The sequence below is a fragment of the Oncorhynchus nerka genome, linkage group LG10, assembly GCF_034236695.1.
Source record: "Oncorhynchus nerka isolate Pitt River linkage group LG10, Oner_Uvic_2.0, whole genome shotgun sequence".
NCBI lineage: Eukaryota > Metazoa > Chordata > Actinopteri > Salmoniformes > Salmonidae > Oncorhynchus > Oncorhynchus nerka.
The window spans coordinates 21292945-21311181 of NC_088405.1; the positions used below are offsets into that span (position 1 = coordinate 21292945).

An 18237-nucleotide genomic window follows, 5' to 3' on the forward strand; every position below is an offset into this window, starting at 1 on the left:
GCATAGCAGAACACAGGGATGTTGTGAGAGGAGTACACACAGTGAAGGTATGCATGGGAAGGAACATTTATTCTGTCTCTCAATGCTCAAACTGGTGCCTTGCTCTCCCTAAACGGCAGGTGCTGCTGTCTGTGCCAGGGGGGTCACCTCCCTCTGAGACTGTCGGGGTCTTTGTGAACAGCACAGACAGTAAAACACTGACACACACAATAGGCTGAGGACATCAGCTCAGCAAGGAAGTGTAGTCCACCACCACATCATAACTGAGAGAGGGAAGAGAGAGAAAGGTAAAGTAGTGTAGAGAGACTGAGAAGTCATTTAACCTCATTTTAGCCCTGGTCACCTGTGCTGTAGTGAGGATTATTCAGGATTAGAGTGAGGAATGAGCTGGAATACAAGGCCACTAGGCCACTCTCACACACCACTTTAACAAACACTGAAAAAACAGCACTCTGTGAAAATGAGTCTGCTGATGGATTGGACTGCCACTTAACCTTGCGCAACCATCTGCCCATGCCTACACACACAAACACATACAGACACACACACTTTTGTGGCCAACTGATCCTTGCACACTAGGTTATTAGTATTTCCCTAAGTGATGAGGAATGTTGAAATCCCACAACGGGAGAGGAGCGACTAAGTTAGAAAGCCCAGGAAAGAGAAAGGAACAAGTTTTTCCACTATTTCCATCTTAAAGCCACCTCATTCTATTTACCTGATTGTCACCAAATATCTGTCTCTAACCAGGTTTCCATCCAATCTTTATATGCAAATAAAGTACACGTCAGATAAAAAATGTCACGACAGGCCTGATGGAAAGAGAAAATGTGTCAGTAAACTTTCCAAATCGTCGACCCAAAAAAATACGACAAAGTGGGATTTTGACGTGTCGTTAAAATAAATTATTTGAGAAATGTCAGTGGAACTGCTTATATGCGCAAATATTGATATAATAAATCAACTTGGAGTCACACGGTGACATCTTTTGTGGTCCTCCCACTATGACTCGTCGGGAAAGCATGTTTATTAGGCTACAGATTAAATACATGCTGATGAACTTCACAGGGTGGTGAAAGTGCAAGGTGACGATCTTGATGCTCCTTTCCAATAAACATCGAGGGTCTTATTCTGATGGCATGATCATCGATGCTTGGCTTCCGTTTGACAAATGAAAATAATCGCGTTCTCTTGTCGATAATAATCTCATCATGTACTGCAGGTAGGCTATACCCACACTGTGTCTGCGAGCTGTTTGCTAGAGTGCCCATGTCCATACCAGAGTGGGCACACTCGCTCTATAAACCGCAACATTCTTTTGTGAGAAAACCATGAGTAGAGTTGAACATGTGATGGAAACCCATTTAACTTGTATTTTTTTATTCGCATCGATCATCATGTCACCAGAATAAGACCCTAAATATTTATTGGAAAGGAGCATCAAGATCACCATGCACTTTCACCACCCTGTGAAGTCCATCATAAATGATTTCATCTGTAGCCTAATAAACTGTTTGGTTTCCTGAGTCGTAGTGGAAGGACCACATACCATACCATTGCATGACTCCAAGTATACTTCGCTATAATGGTTATTATATCAATATTTGCTTTGCGCATAAATGCGTTTCATTTAATACATTTTACAGACGCAAAAAGATTCCACCATGTCGATCAAACAAATGATCTGTCGGTGTAGTGGGGTAATATTGGATATGTGTATTATACACCTCACATGCTAGAATAAGCAATTAGCCTATTAAAATGTTTATCTGACTCCATAAAGATGATTCAAATATGCAAGAGACTATAGTTGATTTAGAGTTATAGGCAATCAAGAAATGTCTGAGAATGGAATTCTAAATAGAGTTGAAGTCAGAAGTTTACATACACCTTAGCCAAATACATTTAAACTCACTTTTTCACAATTCCTGACATTTAATCCTAGTAGAAATTCCCTGTCTTAGGTCAGTTAGGATCACCACTTTATTTTAAGAATGTGAAATTTCAGAATAATAGTAGAGAATGATTGATTTATTTGAGCTTTTATTTCTATCATCACATTCCCAGTGGGTCAAACGTTTACATACTCAATTTGTATTTGTTAGCATTGCCTTTAAATTGTTTAACTTGAGTTAAACGTTTTGGGTAGCCTTCCACAAGCTTACCACAATAAGTCAGGTGAATTTTGGCCCATTCCTCTTGACAGAGCTGGTGTAACTGAGTCAGGTTTGTAGGCCTCCTTGCTCGCACATTCTTTTTCAGTTCTGCCTACACATTTTCTATAAGATTGAGGTCAGGGCTTTGTGATGGCCACTCCAATACCTTGACTTTGTTGTTCTTAAGCCATTTTTCAACAATTTTGGAAGTATGCTTGGGGTCATTGTCCATTTGGAAGACCCATTTATGGCCAAGCTTTTCAGACAGATCCTTGCGACATGGGGCTGTGCATTATCATGCTAAACCATGACGTGATGGCGGCGAAGGAATGGCACAACGTTCTTGTCACAGTATCCCTGGGCATTGAAATTGCCATTGATAAAATGCAATTGTGTTTGTTGTCTGTAGCTTATGCCTGCCCATACCATAACCCCACTGCCACTGTGGGGTACTCTGTTCACAAGAAGTGTGTGAAGAGCACACTTCTCCAGCGTGCCAGTGGCCATCGAAGGTGATCATTTCCCCACTGAGTGGCCTTTTATTGTCCCCAGCAAAAGGCGCACCTGTGTAAGGATCATGCTGTTTAATCAGCTTCTTGATAAGCCACACCTGTCAGGTGGATGGATTATCTCGGCAAATGAGAAATGTTCACTAACAGGGATGTAAACAAATGTGTGCACAAAATTTGAGAGAATTAAGCTATTTGTGCGTTATTTCAGCTCATGAAACATGGGACCAACACTTTACATGTTGTGTTTAGATATTTTTTCAGTGTATATTTCCACACTGTGAGGTTGGAGTAATACTGTGCAATTAGTTACAATTAAATGAGTTAATAGACCAATAAAAAATAGTTCCAAACCTCTCTGCCAGTAACAGCTATTTTTCCATTTTCCCCATCCAACTTCAACTCAGACCAATCCCAGACAGCCGTGGCTAAATTCTTGCTTGAGAAATTGCTCTTTGCTAAGAGGCATTTTTTGTTTCTTTTTGACCATTTTAATTGAAATCAATCACAATGAGGTACTTCATTTTTACCCCAAAATGATTTGATAATAAGATAAAAACATCTGCATTGGACCTTTAACTCCATCTGCATGGCTCCTTTTCACCCCTTTTCTTGCATTCTCTCTTAGTGCTGTCTGTTGACTTTCAACCTCACCCGCTCTGCCTCTTTTCCTCTTTCTCTGCCTGGCTCTCCCTTATAGACTGAGTGGAATAGGACATCTGAAAGGGCAGAGTGGGATGTTTTTGTTGCACTATAGGGATGGAGATGTTGTATTGCCACAGCAGACAGAGAGAGGTGTTTGAAAGAGAAGGGTGAGCTTTAACACTATGCTTAGTTCTGTAAAGTACTCCAGAAAAAATACTTAAAAGTACTGTACTTTACTATTTATATTTTTGACAGCTTTTACTTTTACTTCACTACATTCCTAAAGAAAATGATGTAATTTTTACTCCATACATTTTCCCTGACACCAAAAAGTTACATTTGGAATGCTCAGGCAGGACAGAACAGTTCAAACACACACAACCATCAATGAAATCCCTACTACCTCTGATCTGGCGGACTAGCTAAACACAAATACTGCATTTGTAAGTTATGTCTGAGTGTTGGAGTGTGCTCCTGGCCGTCCGTAAATAAAATTATAAATAAACATTGTTTTGTTTTGCTTAATATAATGAGTTTGATGTTTAACATTTACTTTTTACTTTTACTCAAGTATGACAATTGGGTACTTTTTCCACCACTGACTCTATGCTCCACAAGCACCTTGTCCATTGGGCATAGGTCTTGGCCATTATTCCTGCATGTCATATATTGAATGGGAATGTAACCATATTCATATTATTATCACGGAGAGAAGGATTCCCACCCACTACTGCTGGAGAAAGCCAGCGAAGCCCCACCCAGTTACATCCTGCGCCTATTAGATCACAGAGCTAGTGTAAACATCGCTCTGTTGCTAAAGCCTGAAATAGAGACCCATCGGACATTCTCCGAGCACGCCATGGTTTTTCGTCTAAATATTTTATCTTGCCCATGCATTTGGTGCCCCCACCACACCCAGCTAACTTTCTGCATTTCTACACATTTTGTCATGAGACTGAGATAAAATGTTGCAGTTTCAAGCTAGCTAATTTCCTGCAATTCTACACATTTTGCCATGAGGCTGAGAGAACATTTATCAGTTTTAAACCAAATCTCCTGCTATTCTACACATTTTACCATGAGACTGAGAGAACATTTAGCAGTTTTAAACCAAATCTCCTGCTATTCTACACATTTTACCATGAGGCTGAGAGAACATTTATCAGTTTTAAACCAAATCTCCTGCTATTCTACACATTTTACCATGAGGCTGAGAGAACATTTATCAGTTTTAAACCAAATCTCCTGCTATTCTACACATTTTACCATGAGGCTGAGAGAACATTTATCAGTTTTAAACCAAATCTCCTGCTATTCTACACATTTTACCATGAGACTGAGAGAACATTTAGCAGTTTTATACCAAATCTCCTGCCCACCTCCCCCAAAAATCTGTCCCTCTTGCACCCTTGGCACTATTGGGACTTGACTTGCAAACCCTTCACGTCAGGGCCTCCCGAGTGGGGCAGTGGTCTAAGGCACTGTATCACAGTGCTAGCTGTGCCACTAGAGATTCTGGGTTTGAGTCCAGTCTATGTCGCAGCTGGCCACGACCGGGAGACCCATGGGGCGGCGCCCAATTGGCACAGCAGTGCGGCTTGGCAGGGTCGTGTTTTGGAGGATGCACGGCTCTCGACCTTCGCCTCTCCCGAGTCCGTACGGGAGTTGCAGCGATGAGACAAGACTGTAACTACCAATTGGATACCACGAAATTGGGGAGAAAAATGGGTAAAAATGACAAATAATAAAAAATAACATTTCAGTCGGGAATCCTTGAAGCGACCCATCCTCTCATTCATAGATGTATTTAAACGCTCTCACATAGAGGGGTACAGTCCCAGTTAGGGAAAGGTAACCTGTACTGGAGGTCATCCATTTTTAGCTACAGTTAAATTATTCAACCTGAAACCTCCTCCCTACATACACTCTTTTCAAAATGACTCATATTTTAGATATTATACAGGACATTGCACTTCAGTTGTTATATGATTTAATACAGTTGATTTATGATCAACATAACCTCTACCGCTATTCCAGGTATTGTGTGTTCTAGTCTCTAACCAATGTTGTTTGTGTGTGTTGCAGGACAGTGGGGAGGACTCCCACAGGATTGCCCAGTCCCCAGTCGTCCATGTCAGGGGGCTGTGTGAGGCTGTGGTGGAGGCTGACCTGGTGGAGGCCCTGGAGAAGTTTGGACCCATATGGTAAGAATCCACCCAAATGTGTTGGGTGGTATATGCACCCCACCCCTTAACCCCTTGTTTTCCTCATTGTTAGACCTAATAACGAAAAGGCATTTATCCCATCCTTTTGTTAAACATAGGACAATATGCACAGAAAGTCGTTTTACCAAATATTTAAGAGATAGAAATGGTTTAAAAAAAGAAGTGGTAATATGTCATACAGTACAAAGATGTGTAGGCGGCTTAACTTAACTATAACCCGGTGTAAGTTGTGCCAAGAGACCACTTTTTTTGGACAAGATATGTTCTCAAAACTGTAACGGTTACATGAATTCTGATTATTTCCAGGTATAAACAACACCCTGAAATATGTAGGTTTCTTTGTTAGAAAGAATAATATTTTTCCCTTGACGGAGTGATGCTGAATGGAAAAAATAGCTCAGATTACCCCACTCTCCCCTACCTCACAGAGACCTTGAGTAACAGAGAGATCTCAGTGTTACTTAGGCTCCTTATGTGGTGCAGTATTAATTAACATCCCATCAACCCTAAGAGAGCTGTGGAAACAGCATACGACAGCATGGGTAACCCACAACATAGGGACAATCTACCGTACCATGGTAACTGTAGAAACTATGGTAACTGTCCAATTAGACCAGCACTGCCCACAGTATTGTCACAGCAGCAGTTTCTCCCCTCCTCTGTTTTGTGTGCTTTTGTGTTGAGCCACTTTAGGCCCAGTGCATCTATGATCATTTTTTGAAGGTAATTTAAACAAGAAGTAGATAGAGCAGTTTCCTTTCTGCTAGAATTTTTTGACAGTTGCCCAAAACCTCACAATTTGACTAGGAAATGTTTTACAATCCAAACTTGCAGTTTAAATTCTGTCAGTTCAGGACATGAGTTCTCATTGGGGAAATCTCAAAGAGACCCTCTTCCCAATAGTGCTCTCTATATGGCATTACAGTAGTCAGCAGGGAATAGGGTGTAATTTGAGCCTCAGTCCATTCAGAGTAATGGACACATTTTCCACTCAGTCAATTGAATTCTAATGGACTTCCTTGTTGTTCTGTGTTGATGGCAGCTATGTGATGATGATGCCCTTTAAGCGGCAGGCGCTGGTGGAGTTTGAGATGGTGGAGAGTGCTGATAAGTGTGTGGCGTGTGGGAGTAGCGAGGCCGTCTACATCGCAGGCCAGCAGGCCTTCTTCAACTACTCCACCAGCAAGAGGATCACTCGCCCCACCAACTCAGACAACCCCAACAGTGGCAACAAAGTCCTGCTCCTGTCTATCCAGAATCCCCTCTACCCCATCACCACGGTAATCAGTGCTGAAAATACATACTGTATTATACATTACAATGATCAAATATATGTATAATATGCCATTTAGCAAACGCTTTTATCCAAAGCAACTTACAGTCATGTGTTCGTTCATTTTGCATACGGGTGGTCCCAGGAATCAAACCCACTATCCAGGCATTAAAAGCACCATACTCTATCAACTGAGCGACAAAGAACGATTACCACAGCGGCAGTTATTAAGTCGCTCTGTGCCACGCCCCTGGTACTGTATGTATGCTATTCTCTCACCATGGTAACAGCAGCTAACAAGAGTCCCTGATTATTGCCCATATTAACAGTAGTCAAATTTAAAAAAAAATATGAATCTAAAGCATTGTGTATTATCATTTTTTGTACTCTTTCTTGCTCTCTCACTCCTCTATATCTCAATGTTATCTCTCTCTGTCTCCCTCTCGCTCCTAATGTGAGCCGACAGGCTGCATTTAGAAAGTCGTGTTTTATAGCATCCTGGGGCTGTTTCAAGGTTTATTTCTCCCGGAGTTTGCATATCCCCCTCCCCGTCGCTCTCTCTCTCATCTCCCCCTGCTCTCTTTCTCTCTTTCTCCCTCTCAGGTGCTGATAGATAGAGAGGGATCTCAGCGGGGCGTCTGTAGATGTGTTCAGATAGCATGTGTCTGATGATTAGAATACCAGGAAGCTCACGTATATCAGTCTTCCTCAGATATGGATGAACAACTAGGCTGAGAAAGCATCCAGCACTGCTTCCCTGTGTCTAATTCCAGCTGAGCAGAGAGGAAATACAATAGATATGCACGCTGGTCATGGATAGGGTTGAATTGTCTTATTATTGAGTCAAACATAGTCTGATTAGAGAGACACAGTCACTGTGCTAGAACATACAAGCATTATGGAAGAATGAACACACACTAAAGGACTGATAGATGTATGCACATAGATATACACTCACTCTTATAGATAGACATGCAATGCCATACTAGAGTGTCTTATATCAAGACCAATGGAACTTTAAAATGGATAACATATAGGTTCCTGCATCCAGATTGCTCTCGCTATTGTATAATTGTGTAATGGCACCGGAGGGGATGGCTGCCGTTTTACGGGCTCCTAACCAACAGTGATATTTTGTTTGTTTTTTCGCATTGTTTGTAACCCATTTTGTACATAAAGTTGCTGCTACCGTCTCTTGTGACCGAAAAGAGCTTCTGGACATCAGAACATCGATTACTCACCTCGAACTGGACAGAGATTTTTCTTTAATGAGTCCGACGCGAAGGATATACTACTTTGTTGAGACAAGGCCCAAATCCCCGTCATCCGTGTGAAGAAAAGACGGAGAAAAGGGGGGGGTGTCTTGTAAGAATTTGCAGACGAGTAGGTAAACCACCACTACTCTCCGTATTATTGGCCAACGTGCAATCATTGGAAAACAAACTAGACGATCTACGATTAAGACTATCCTACAAACGGGACATTTGAAACTGTAATATCTTATGTTTCACAAGATGTGGCTAAACGACGACACGGAAAATATAGAGCTGGCTGGCTTCTCCGTGCATTGGCAGAACAGAGCAGCTATTTCTGGTAAGATGATGGGCGGGGTGTGTGTCTATTTGTCAATAACTGCTGATGCGCAATGTCTAATATTAAAGACGTCTCGAGGTATTGCTCACCTGAGGTAGAATACCTCATGATAAGCTGTAGACCACACTATCTACCAAGAGAGTTCTCATCTATGTAGCCGTCTATTTCCACCACAAACCGATGCTGGCACTAAGACCGCACTCAATGAGGTGTATAAGGCCATAAGCAAACAAGAAAATGCTCATCCAGAAGCAGCGCGCCTAGTGGCCGGGGACTTTAATGCAGGGAAACTTAAATACGTTTTACCTAATTCCACCAGAGGAAACAAAACTCTAGACCACTTTTACTCCACACAAAGAGATGCATACAAAGCTCTCTCTCGCCTTCCATTTGGCAAATCTGACCATAATTCTATCCTCCTTATTCCTGCTTACAAGCAAAAACTTAAGCAGGAAGTATGTACGCTGGTCATGGATAGGGTTGAATTGTCTTATTATTGAGTCAAACAGAGTCTGATTAGAGAGACACTGAAGTGGTCAGAGGATGCGGATGCTACGCTACAGTACTATTTTGCTAGCACAGACTGGAATATGTTCCGGGATTCATCCAATGGCATTGAAGAGTATACCACCTCAGTCACCCGCTTCATCAATAAGTGCATCGACGACGTCGTCCCCACAATGACCATACGTACATATCCCAAACAGAAGCCATGGACTACAGGCAACATCCGCACCGAGCTAAAGGCTAGATCTGCCGCTTTCAAAGAGCGGGACTCTAACCCGGACGCCTATAAGAAATCCCGCTATGCCCTCAGACGAACCATCAAACAGGCAAAGTGTGAATACAGGACTAAGATTTAATTATACTACACCGGCTCTGACGCTCGTGGAATGTGGCAGGGCTTGAAAACTATTACGGACTACAAAGGGAAACCCAGCCGCGAGCTGCCCAGTGAGGCGAGCCTACCAGACGAGCTAAATACCTTTTAGGCTTGCTTCGAGGCAAGGAACACTGGTACTGGTACCTGAATATAGTCTCATTGTTGTTGTGTTACTTTTAGATATTTTTTTACTTTAGTTTATTTAGGAAATATTTTCTTAACTCTATTTCTTGAACTGCATTGTTGGTTAAGGGCTTGTAAAGTAAGCATTTCTCCTGTTGTATTCGGCACATGTGACAAATAGAATTGGATTTGATTTGATTGGAACTTTTATCTTCTGTCTGCAGCCTTGGTGAGAGCTGACTAAAACATTCTCTGTCTCCCTCTGTTGTCTCCAAGGACGTTCTCTACACCGTCTGCAACCCCATCGGCAGTGTGATGCGCATCGTCATCTTCAAACGCAACGGCATCCAGGCCATGGTGGAATATCCTTTCTGTCTGTCTGTCTGGCAGGCTGATTGTCGGGTCTGTCTGTCTGTCTGTCTGTTAGGGTATCAGTGTTAGGGGTGGAGGGTGAGCCAATAAGAAAGGTATCCCCAAGTCAAATTATTCACCAAGCATAGACTTGTTTTTGTTGATGGGTTTAGAGGTTTTATAACTTCTATCTGGGGACTTGTAATTGTGAATTGAGGCTTGAGGTTCGTTGGTTGTTTTGCTGTTGTCCTTAACTTGCCCTCCTCACATTTGAGTCCGTCGAGTGTGCTCAGAAAGCTAAGGCTGCTCTCAATGGAGCCGACATCTATGCCGGCTGCTGCACCTTAAAAATCGAATATGCAAGGGTAAGTCTATATTCACCACACGCAATCACATATATAATGCTTAGCAAATAGATTTTTGTTTAAAACAGCAGAGCACTTCCTGATGATCAGCCTCAGCATGCAACAACATATCTGTTGTTTCCCCCCTTTAGCCAACTCGCTTGAACGTGATCAGAAATGACAACGAGAGCTGGGACTACACAAAGCCTTACCTGGTCCGAAGAGGTAACAATCTGCTTCTTGTTCTGTAGGCTATGGAGCACTCTCATTGTGTAGAAGCTGCTGTGTTAGGACTAAAACCTGCCATCTCGGGCTGTCAGAGAGTCCATGGGCAGCCTGCAGGGCAGAGTCAGGTTTTCAGCCTGCAGGGCAGAGTCAGGTTTTCAGCCTGCAGGGCAGAGTCAGGTTTTCCTCCCCCTGGCACAGTAACTCCAATTTGTCCAGGCTGCAAACAGAACAGCAGGAAAGAAGCAGTAAGGATATCAAATAAGTGTGGCTCTTTCTCTCTTTTCATTCCTGCAGGCTGTAGATAAGTCAGATCTTAGCTGTTGGAGAGAGAGAGCGACAGAGAGGAGAGAGAGCGACAGAGAGAGGAGAGAGAGCGACAGAGAGGAGAGAGAGCGACAGAGAGAGGAGAGAGAGAGAGAAAGACTGTTTGTCTTGAGTTTAGTCTGCATCAGCTAAAATGAAACAGATACTTGGCGATACTTCTCTATATCCTCGCTAACGTTGCTAAATGTGAGACAGAGAGATACTGAGTCAGAGGCTGATGTGGGCACAGTGGTTTTATCATTGTATGAGGAATGTTACAGTAGCACAGATGCTGTTTGAAAAAAGAGCAGAGATATGGCCTTGTCTATGTGAAGTCAACATTGTCACTGTAGCGCACCTATTGGAAGGTGTTTAAGGACCAGTATGGACCACAGACCTGCAGTCAACCAAGCCAACACAAGATCGACCCACTGCACGTCCTTCTCCAAGCAACACACTCTCACATCCGTCTTTCACAAGCCTGCACCTGCCACCCATGGAAATAAAGAGAGAGAGAGAAAGAGGGATGGACGACAGGCTGACCCTGCACAACAACATGCATCCATCTTCACCCAAACCTCAAGAGAGAGGGAGAGAGACTACTCATTCACCCTGACCTCATGCAACCTCAACATCAACACGCCCAGGAGAACCCGCCAGTGCCACCTCTTGGCTGGAGGACTGACTGCTTTTAGACTGGACCTATTTTCTTCTCTTGCTTGCATCCTGATCTTATTCAGTCAGTGCTCTGACTGGCTAAATCCCTTTCTATCCCCTCACCAAATGACCAGTAGTAGAAATATTGATGTATTAGTGGATACAATCCCTAGTCTGGACATGGGAACATTAGAGTCAGAGTGCATTTCTCTCTGTCTTCAAGCCTGTCTTCTGTTAAATAAGATACACACCTATGCTCTGTAATCTACTTAAATACCAAATTGACACTATCTTCTTCTATAAGCTCTACTTTTATATTCTAGTATTTCTGACCATGTCAATGTGTTGCAATGCCTATTTTAGCAGAGAGAAAAGTTTAGAAAACAAATGTTTAGATAATAATTATTGCATGCACTGTTAATGGAAGCACATTGTGTGGATGAAGAGAGTCACAGTTCCTTTTATGATTGTCTCAACTCCCTAATAAAGTCCCATCTCTGTGAGACCTGGAGTCCCTCTATCAGAGGTCCAACTTCTCTATCTCCATTTGAAAGTCCCAGCTCTGTGAGACCTGGAGTCCCTCTATCAGAGGTCCAACTTCTCTATCTCCATCTGAAAGTCCCAGCTCTGTGAGACCTGGAGTCCCTCTATCAGAGGTCCAACTTCTCTATCTCCATCTGAAAGTCCCAGCTCTGTGAGACCTGGAGTCCCTCTATCAGAGGTCCAACTTCTCTATCTCCATCTAAAAGTCCCAGCTCTGTGAGACCTGGAGTCCCTCTATCAGAGGTCCAACTTCTCTATCTCCATCTGAAAGTCCCAGCTCTGTGAGACCTGGAGTCCCTCTATCAGAGGTCCAACTTCTCTATCTCCATCTGAAAGTCCCAGCTCTGTGAGACCTGGAGTCCCTCTATCAGAGGTCCAACTTCTCTATCTCCATCTGAAAGTCCCAGCTCTGTGAGACCTGGAGTCCCTCTATCAGAGGTCCAACTTCTCTATCTCCATCTGAAAGTCCCAGCTCTGTGAGACCTGGAGTCCCTCTATCAGAGGTCCAACTTCTCTATCTCCATCTGAAAGTCCCAGCTCTATGAGACCTGGAGTCCCTCTATCAGAGGTCCAACTTCTCTATCTCCATCTGAAAGTCCCAGCTCTGTGAATGTCATAGCCCCTTGTCTCTTAAAGTGCATCTATATATTCAGACTAACCAGGGGACATTAGTAACCTGCTTAGGAGGTTTACTTTACGATGAACATCTCCCTTTACTGCGTGGCTAAATTAGAAAACTCAGGCAAGACGCTAACTCATTTGAAACCCCAGTGAGAGTGTGTTAGCCTCCTGCTGTGGCGTTCTCACAGCATTCAAATGTATTCCTCCAGTGTCCTCTGTGGACAGCTCTTACCTCGGGACAGACTGCTTAAGTAACATGCTTACCTGAGAGGAACTGATATTTGATTCACTTTGAAGCACCCTCACACCTTTATTATACTGGGTGTTGGATTGTATATCAGCCCATTTAAGTGAGCTAATAAAACAGTGCTTAACTTGGACTGAAATAGTGTCGGTACTCATTTTGGGTACCGGTACTGTTTATTATTTAGGTGCCAGAACTCCCCAATACTTTTAATCCAATATTCTTTAAGAGTTGCAGGAACTCAAGCAGTACTCAGTTCCTGTGAGCTCCTGCCCAAGTCAAGCTCTGCTGATAAGTCATAGCTCTATCAGCTAGAATGAAGTAACCCAGACCTCTACTCTATCTATCATCTGGTCTGCAGCACCTTCTCATACAGAACCCATTTCCCTGGCATTGAGGAACAGGTGTAAACATGGTGTTACATGTTAGTGCTTGATGCTCTACCAACTGCAACAACAAAGTGTCTGTTTTACATCCCAAGGGGACCAGCCAGAGAGGCTCTCTGTGACATCACGTCCCCTCTGAGATGCTTTAACCGCAGCAGGGTTCATATTGCTGTAGCCTACAGCAAAGATCTTCATTTGAGACAGTTTGCTACAGCAAGAAAATAATCCTGCAGCAATAGCAAAGGTGAAATAGTATGTGGATTATAATTAATGGCTTTTTTTGTAGGGGTTGATAAATTACACACGTCAGAAGCCTGAAATACAGTACAAGTTTTACATTTCCTGCATTGCAGGAAACTTCTCCTGCAACAGGGGGATCAAATTAAGATCCTACCTCTGTAGTAGACCTTTTTATTAGCCCTCTGATTACAATGAAGAGCAAAAAGTGCATCTCTGTTCTGGGCCAGCTGCAGATTAACTAGGTCTTTCTTTGCAGCACTGGACCATCTGACTGGACAATAATCTTGATAAGATAAAACTAGAGCCTGCAGGACTTGCTTTGTGGAGTCCTCAGACCTCTCCCCATCTTTACAACCATTGAATCTATATGTTTTGACCATGACAGTTTACAATACAAGGTAACACCAAATAATTTAGTCTCCTCAATTTGTTCAACAGCCATACCTTTCATTACCAGATTCAGCTAAGGTTGAGAACCTAGGGAATGATTTGTACCAAATACAATGCTGTTAGTCTTAGAGATGTTCAGGACCAGTTTATTACTGGCCACCCATTCCAAAACAGACTGCAACTCTTTGTTAAGGGTTTCAGTGACTTCACCAGCTGTGGTTGCTGATGCGGATATAGTTGAATCATCAGCATACATGGACACACATGCTTTGTTTAATGCCTGAGGCAGGTCATTGGTAAACATGGAAATGAGTAGAGCGCCTAGAAAGCTGCCCTGCGGTACACCACACTTTACATGTTTGACATTAGAGAAGCTTCCATTTAAGAAAACCCTCTGAGTTCTATTAGATATATGGTTCTGAATCCATGATATGGCTTAGGTTAAAAAGCCATAACACATACGTTTTCTCAAAACAGTTTATAATAATAATATCAAAGGCTGCACTGAAATCTAACAGTTCAGCTCCCACAATCTTATTATCAATTTCTTTCAACCAATCATCAGTCATTTGTGTCAGTCAGTACATGTTGAGTGCCCTTCTCTATAAGCATGCTGAAAGTCTGTTGTTAATTTGTTTACAGAGAAATAGCATTGTGTTTGGTCAAACACATTTTTTTCCAACAGTTTGCTAAGAGCTGGCAACAAGCTGATAGGTCTGCTGTTAGAACCAGTAATGGCCACTTTACCACTCTTGGGTAACGGAATGATTTTGGCTTCCCTCCAGGCCTGAGGACAAAGACTTTCCTCTAGACTCAGATGAAAGATTTGACAGAGAAGAGTGGCTTTAGAGTCAGCTACCTTCCTCAATAGCTTTCCATCTCAGTTGTCAACGCCAGGACGTTTGTCATTATTGATCAATAACAATCATTTGTCCAACTCTTCCACACTAACTTCCCAAAATTCAAACGTACAATGCTTTTCTTTCATTCTTAGTTTTATCATGCATGAGTACGATGGCTCAGTGTTTGCTATTGGCATTTTCTGCTACAGTTTGCCTGCTTTGCCAATGAAGTAATCATTCAAATAATATTATGGTTAAACTCAAATATACTAATTGACAAAAAAACATTATTTTTGGAAGAACATTTTTAGAAACTGTATAATCTTTGTAAATTGTATCATAAATAGGAATGGTGGAGTTATGTCACACACGCAAATAACCAAAATATATGGAAATGTCTGTTCTATCCAAAATTACAACCAGCTGCAGCAAAAAAAGGGAAGGCAAGTGGAAATGGGAGAAGGTAAAGAACTTGTCTGTTGGCCCTGCATTAAAGACCAAAATTACTAAACAATTGTCAGCTGCACTATATAGGTTGCAAAATAGTTGGGAGATTTTAGATGTACCGATTCCATGGCACATGGTTTATGAACTGAAACACAAAACCAGCCAGATTCAAAACATTCCATTTCAATTGTTATACAAAATTCTTACAACCAATAGAATGTTATATATATGGGGGATAAAACGATCCCAGCTCTGCAGATTTTGCTGTGAAGAGACAGAATAATTAGATCATTGGTTTTGGTACTGCCCATATATACAGTTGAAGTCGGAAGTTTACATACACTTAGGTTGGAGTCATTAAACTCGTTTTTCAACCACTCCACACATTTCTTGTTAACAAACTATAGTTTTGGCAAGTCGGTTAGGACATCTACTTTGTGCATGACACAAGTAATTTTGGAGAAATGTCCTCTGGTCTGATGAAACAAAAATAGAACTGTTTGGCCATAATGACCATCGTTATGTTTGGAAGAAAAAGGGGGAGGCTTGCAAGCCGAAGAACCCCATCCCAACCGTGAAGCACGATGGTGGCAGCATCATGTTGTGGGGGTGCTTTGCTGCAGGAGGGACTGGTGCACTTCACAAAATAGATAGTATCATGAGGAGGGAAAATTACGTGGATATATTGAAGCAAAATCTCAAGACATCAGTCAGGAAGTTTAAAGCTTGGTCGCTAATGGATCTTCCAAATGGACAATGACCCCAAGCATGCTTCCAAAGTTGTGGCAAAATGGCTTTTTAAAGACAACAAAGTCAAGGTATTGGAGTGGTCATCACAAAGCCCTGACCTCAATCCTATAGAACATTTGTGGGCAAAACTAAAAAAGCGTGTGCGAACAAGGAGGCCTGCAAACCTGACTCAGTTACACCAGCTCTGTCAGGAGGAATGGGCCAAAATTCACCCAACTAATTGTAGAAAGCTTGTGGAAGGCTACCCGAAACGTTTGACCCAAGTTAAACAATTTAAAGGCAATGCTACCAAATAATAATTGAGTGTATGGTAACATCTGACCCACTGGGAATGTGATGAAAGAAATAAAAGCTGAAATAAATCATTCTCTCTATCATTTTTCTGACATTTCACATTCTTAAAATAAAGTGGTGGTCCTAACTGACCTAAGACAGAACATTTTTACTAGGGTTAAATGTCAGGAATTGTGAGAAACTGAGTTTAAATGTAAACTTCCGACTTCAACTGTAGCTTGTTTTTGGTTGCAGGTTCAGGAATGTTTTACTTGGAGCTAACTGCAAATAGCATTGCTGGGTGATTTGATAAGTCATAGTCAATCGATCAATAATATATTAATACTCTTAGCAAAGGTGTTTATCTTTGATTTTACAATCTGTAGAAACTTGAAAATTGAAAGGTTCAGAACATTTGTGAAACATCACAGCACAGTGGAAAAATATATGGCAGCTAGAAATTAAACTAGATGGTCTTCAGAGATGGATGGGAGGGGTTGAGGTGAGCTGAAGGCTGGGACTGGATGGTCTTCAGCGATAGATGGGAGGGGTTGAGGGGAGTTGAAGGCTGGGACTGGATGGTCTTCAGAGATAGATGGGAGGGGTTGAGGGGAGTTGAAGGCTGGGACTGGATGGTCTTCAGAGATAGATGGGAGGGGTTGAGGGGAGTTGAAGGCTAGGACTGGATGGTCTTCAGAGATAGATGGGAGGGGTTGAGGTGAGCTGAAGGCTGGGACTGGATGGTCTTCAGAGATGGATGGGAGGGGTTGAGGGGAGTTGAAGGCTGGGACTGGATGGTCTTCAGAGATAGATGGGAGGGGTTGAGGGGAGTTGAAGGCTAGGACTGGATGGTCTTCAGAGATAGATGGGAGGGGTTGAGGGGAGTTGAAGGCTGGGACTGGATGGTCTTCAGAGATAGATGGGAGGGGTTGAGGGGAGTTTAAGGCTGGGACTGGATGGTCTTCAGAGATAGATGGGAGGGGTTGAGGGGAGTTGAAGGCTGGGACTGGATGGTCTTCAGAGATAGATGGGAGGGGTTGAGGGAGTTGAAGGCTGGGACTGGATGGTCTTCAGAGATTGATGGGAGGGGTTGAGGTGAGTTGAAGGCTGGGACTGGATGGTCTTCAGAGATAGATGGGAGGGTTGAGGGGAGTTGAAGGCTGGGACTGGATGGTCTTCAGAGATAGATGGGAGGGGTTGAGGGGAGTTGAAGGCTGGGACTGGATGGTCTTCAGAGATAGATGGGAGGGGTTGAGGGGAGTTTAAGGCTGGGACTGGATGGTCTTCAGAGATAGATGGGAGGGGTTGAGGGGAGTTGAAGGCTGGGACTGGATGGTCTTCAGAGATTGATGGGAGGGTTGAGGTGAGTTGAAGGCTGGGACTGGATGGTCTTCAGAGATAGATGGGAGGGGTTGAGGGAGTTGAAGGCTGGGACTGGATGGTCTTCAGAGATAGATGGGAGGGGTTGAGGGGAGTTGAAGGCTGGGACTGGATGGTCTTCAGAGATAGATGGGAGGGGTTGAGGGGAGTTGAAGGCTGGGACTGGATGGTCTTCAGAGATAGATGGGAGGAGTTGAAGGCTGGGACTGGATGGTCTTCAGAGATAGATGGGAGGGGTTGAGGGGAGTTGAAGGCTGGGACTGGATGGTCTTCAGAGATAGATGGGAGGAGTTGAGGGGAGTTGAAGGCTGGGACTGGATGGTCTTCAGAGACAGATGGGAGGGGTTGAGGGGAGTTGAAGGCTGGGACTGGATGGTCTTCAGAGATAGATGGGAGGAGTTGAGGGGAGTTGAAGGCTGGGACTGGATGGTCTTCAGAGATAGATGGGAGGGGACATAATTTAATTTAAAGTACTCCAACGTTTTTTTTCCATCATTCTTTTATCATTGATCTTAGCTTTATAATACAGTTTCTTCTTCTTTTTGTTGATTTTAGTCACATAATTTATCAATTTGCGGTAAGTCAGCCAGTCAGATGTGCAGCCAGACTTATTTGCCACTCCTTTTGCCCCATCTCTTTCAACCATACAGTTTTACAATTCCTCATCAATCCATGGAGCCTTAACAGTTCTAACAGTCAGTTTCTTAACAGGTGCATGTTAATCAATAATAAATTAATCAAGTGCAGCGTCTGGATGCTTCTTTTTAATCACATCAGACAAACAAATATTTTTAACATCATCCACATAAGAGTCACAGCAAAATCTTAATA

General features: G+C 42.8%; 1 protein-coding gene across 2 annotated transcripts in view; it reads left to right on the forward strand.

Annotated features, from left to right (window-relative positions):
- Nucleotides 1–18237, forward strand: part of LOC115134998 (heterogeneous nuclear ribonucleoprotein L-like) — a 77242-nt gene that overhangs the window by 46053 nt on the left and 12952 nt on the right. The window contains exons 2-6 of one of the 2 annotated variants that reach the window (XM_029669158.2): nt 5396–5514; nt 6578–6815; nt 9684–9769; nt 10027–10123; nt 10255–10327. In XM_029669158.2, coding sequence (XP_029525018.1) covers nt 5396–5514; nt 6578–6815; nt 9684–9769; nt 10027–10123; nt 10255–10327 — 613 coding nt within the window. The remainder of the gene's footprint in view (nt 1–5395; nt 5515–6577; nt 6816–9683; nt 9770–10026; nt 10124–10254; nt 10328–18237) is intronic. The other variant, XM_065023120.1, reaches the window with a different exon arrangement.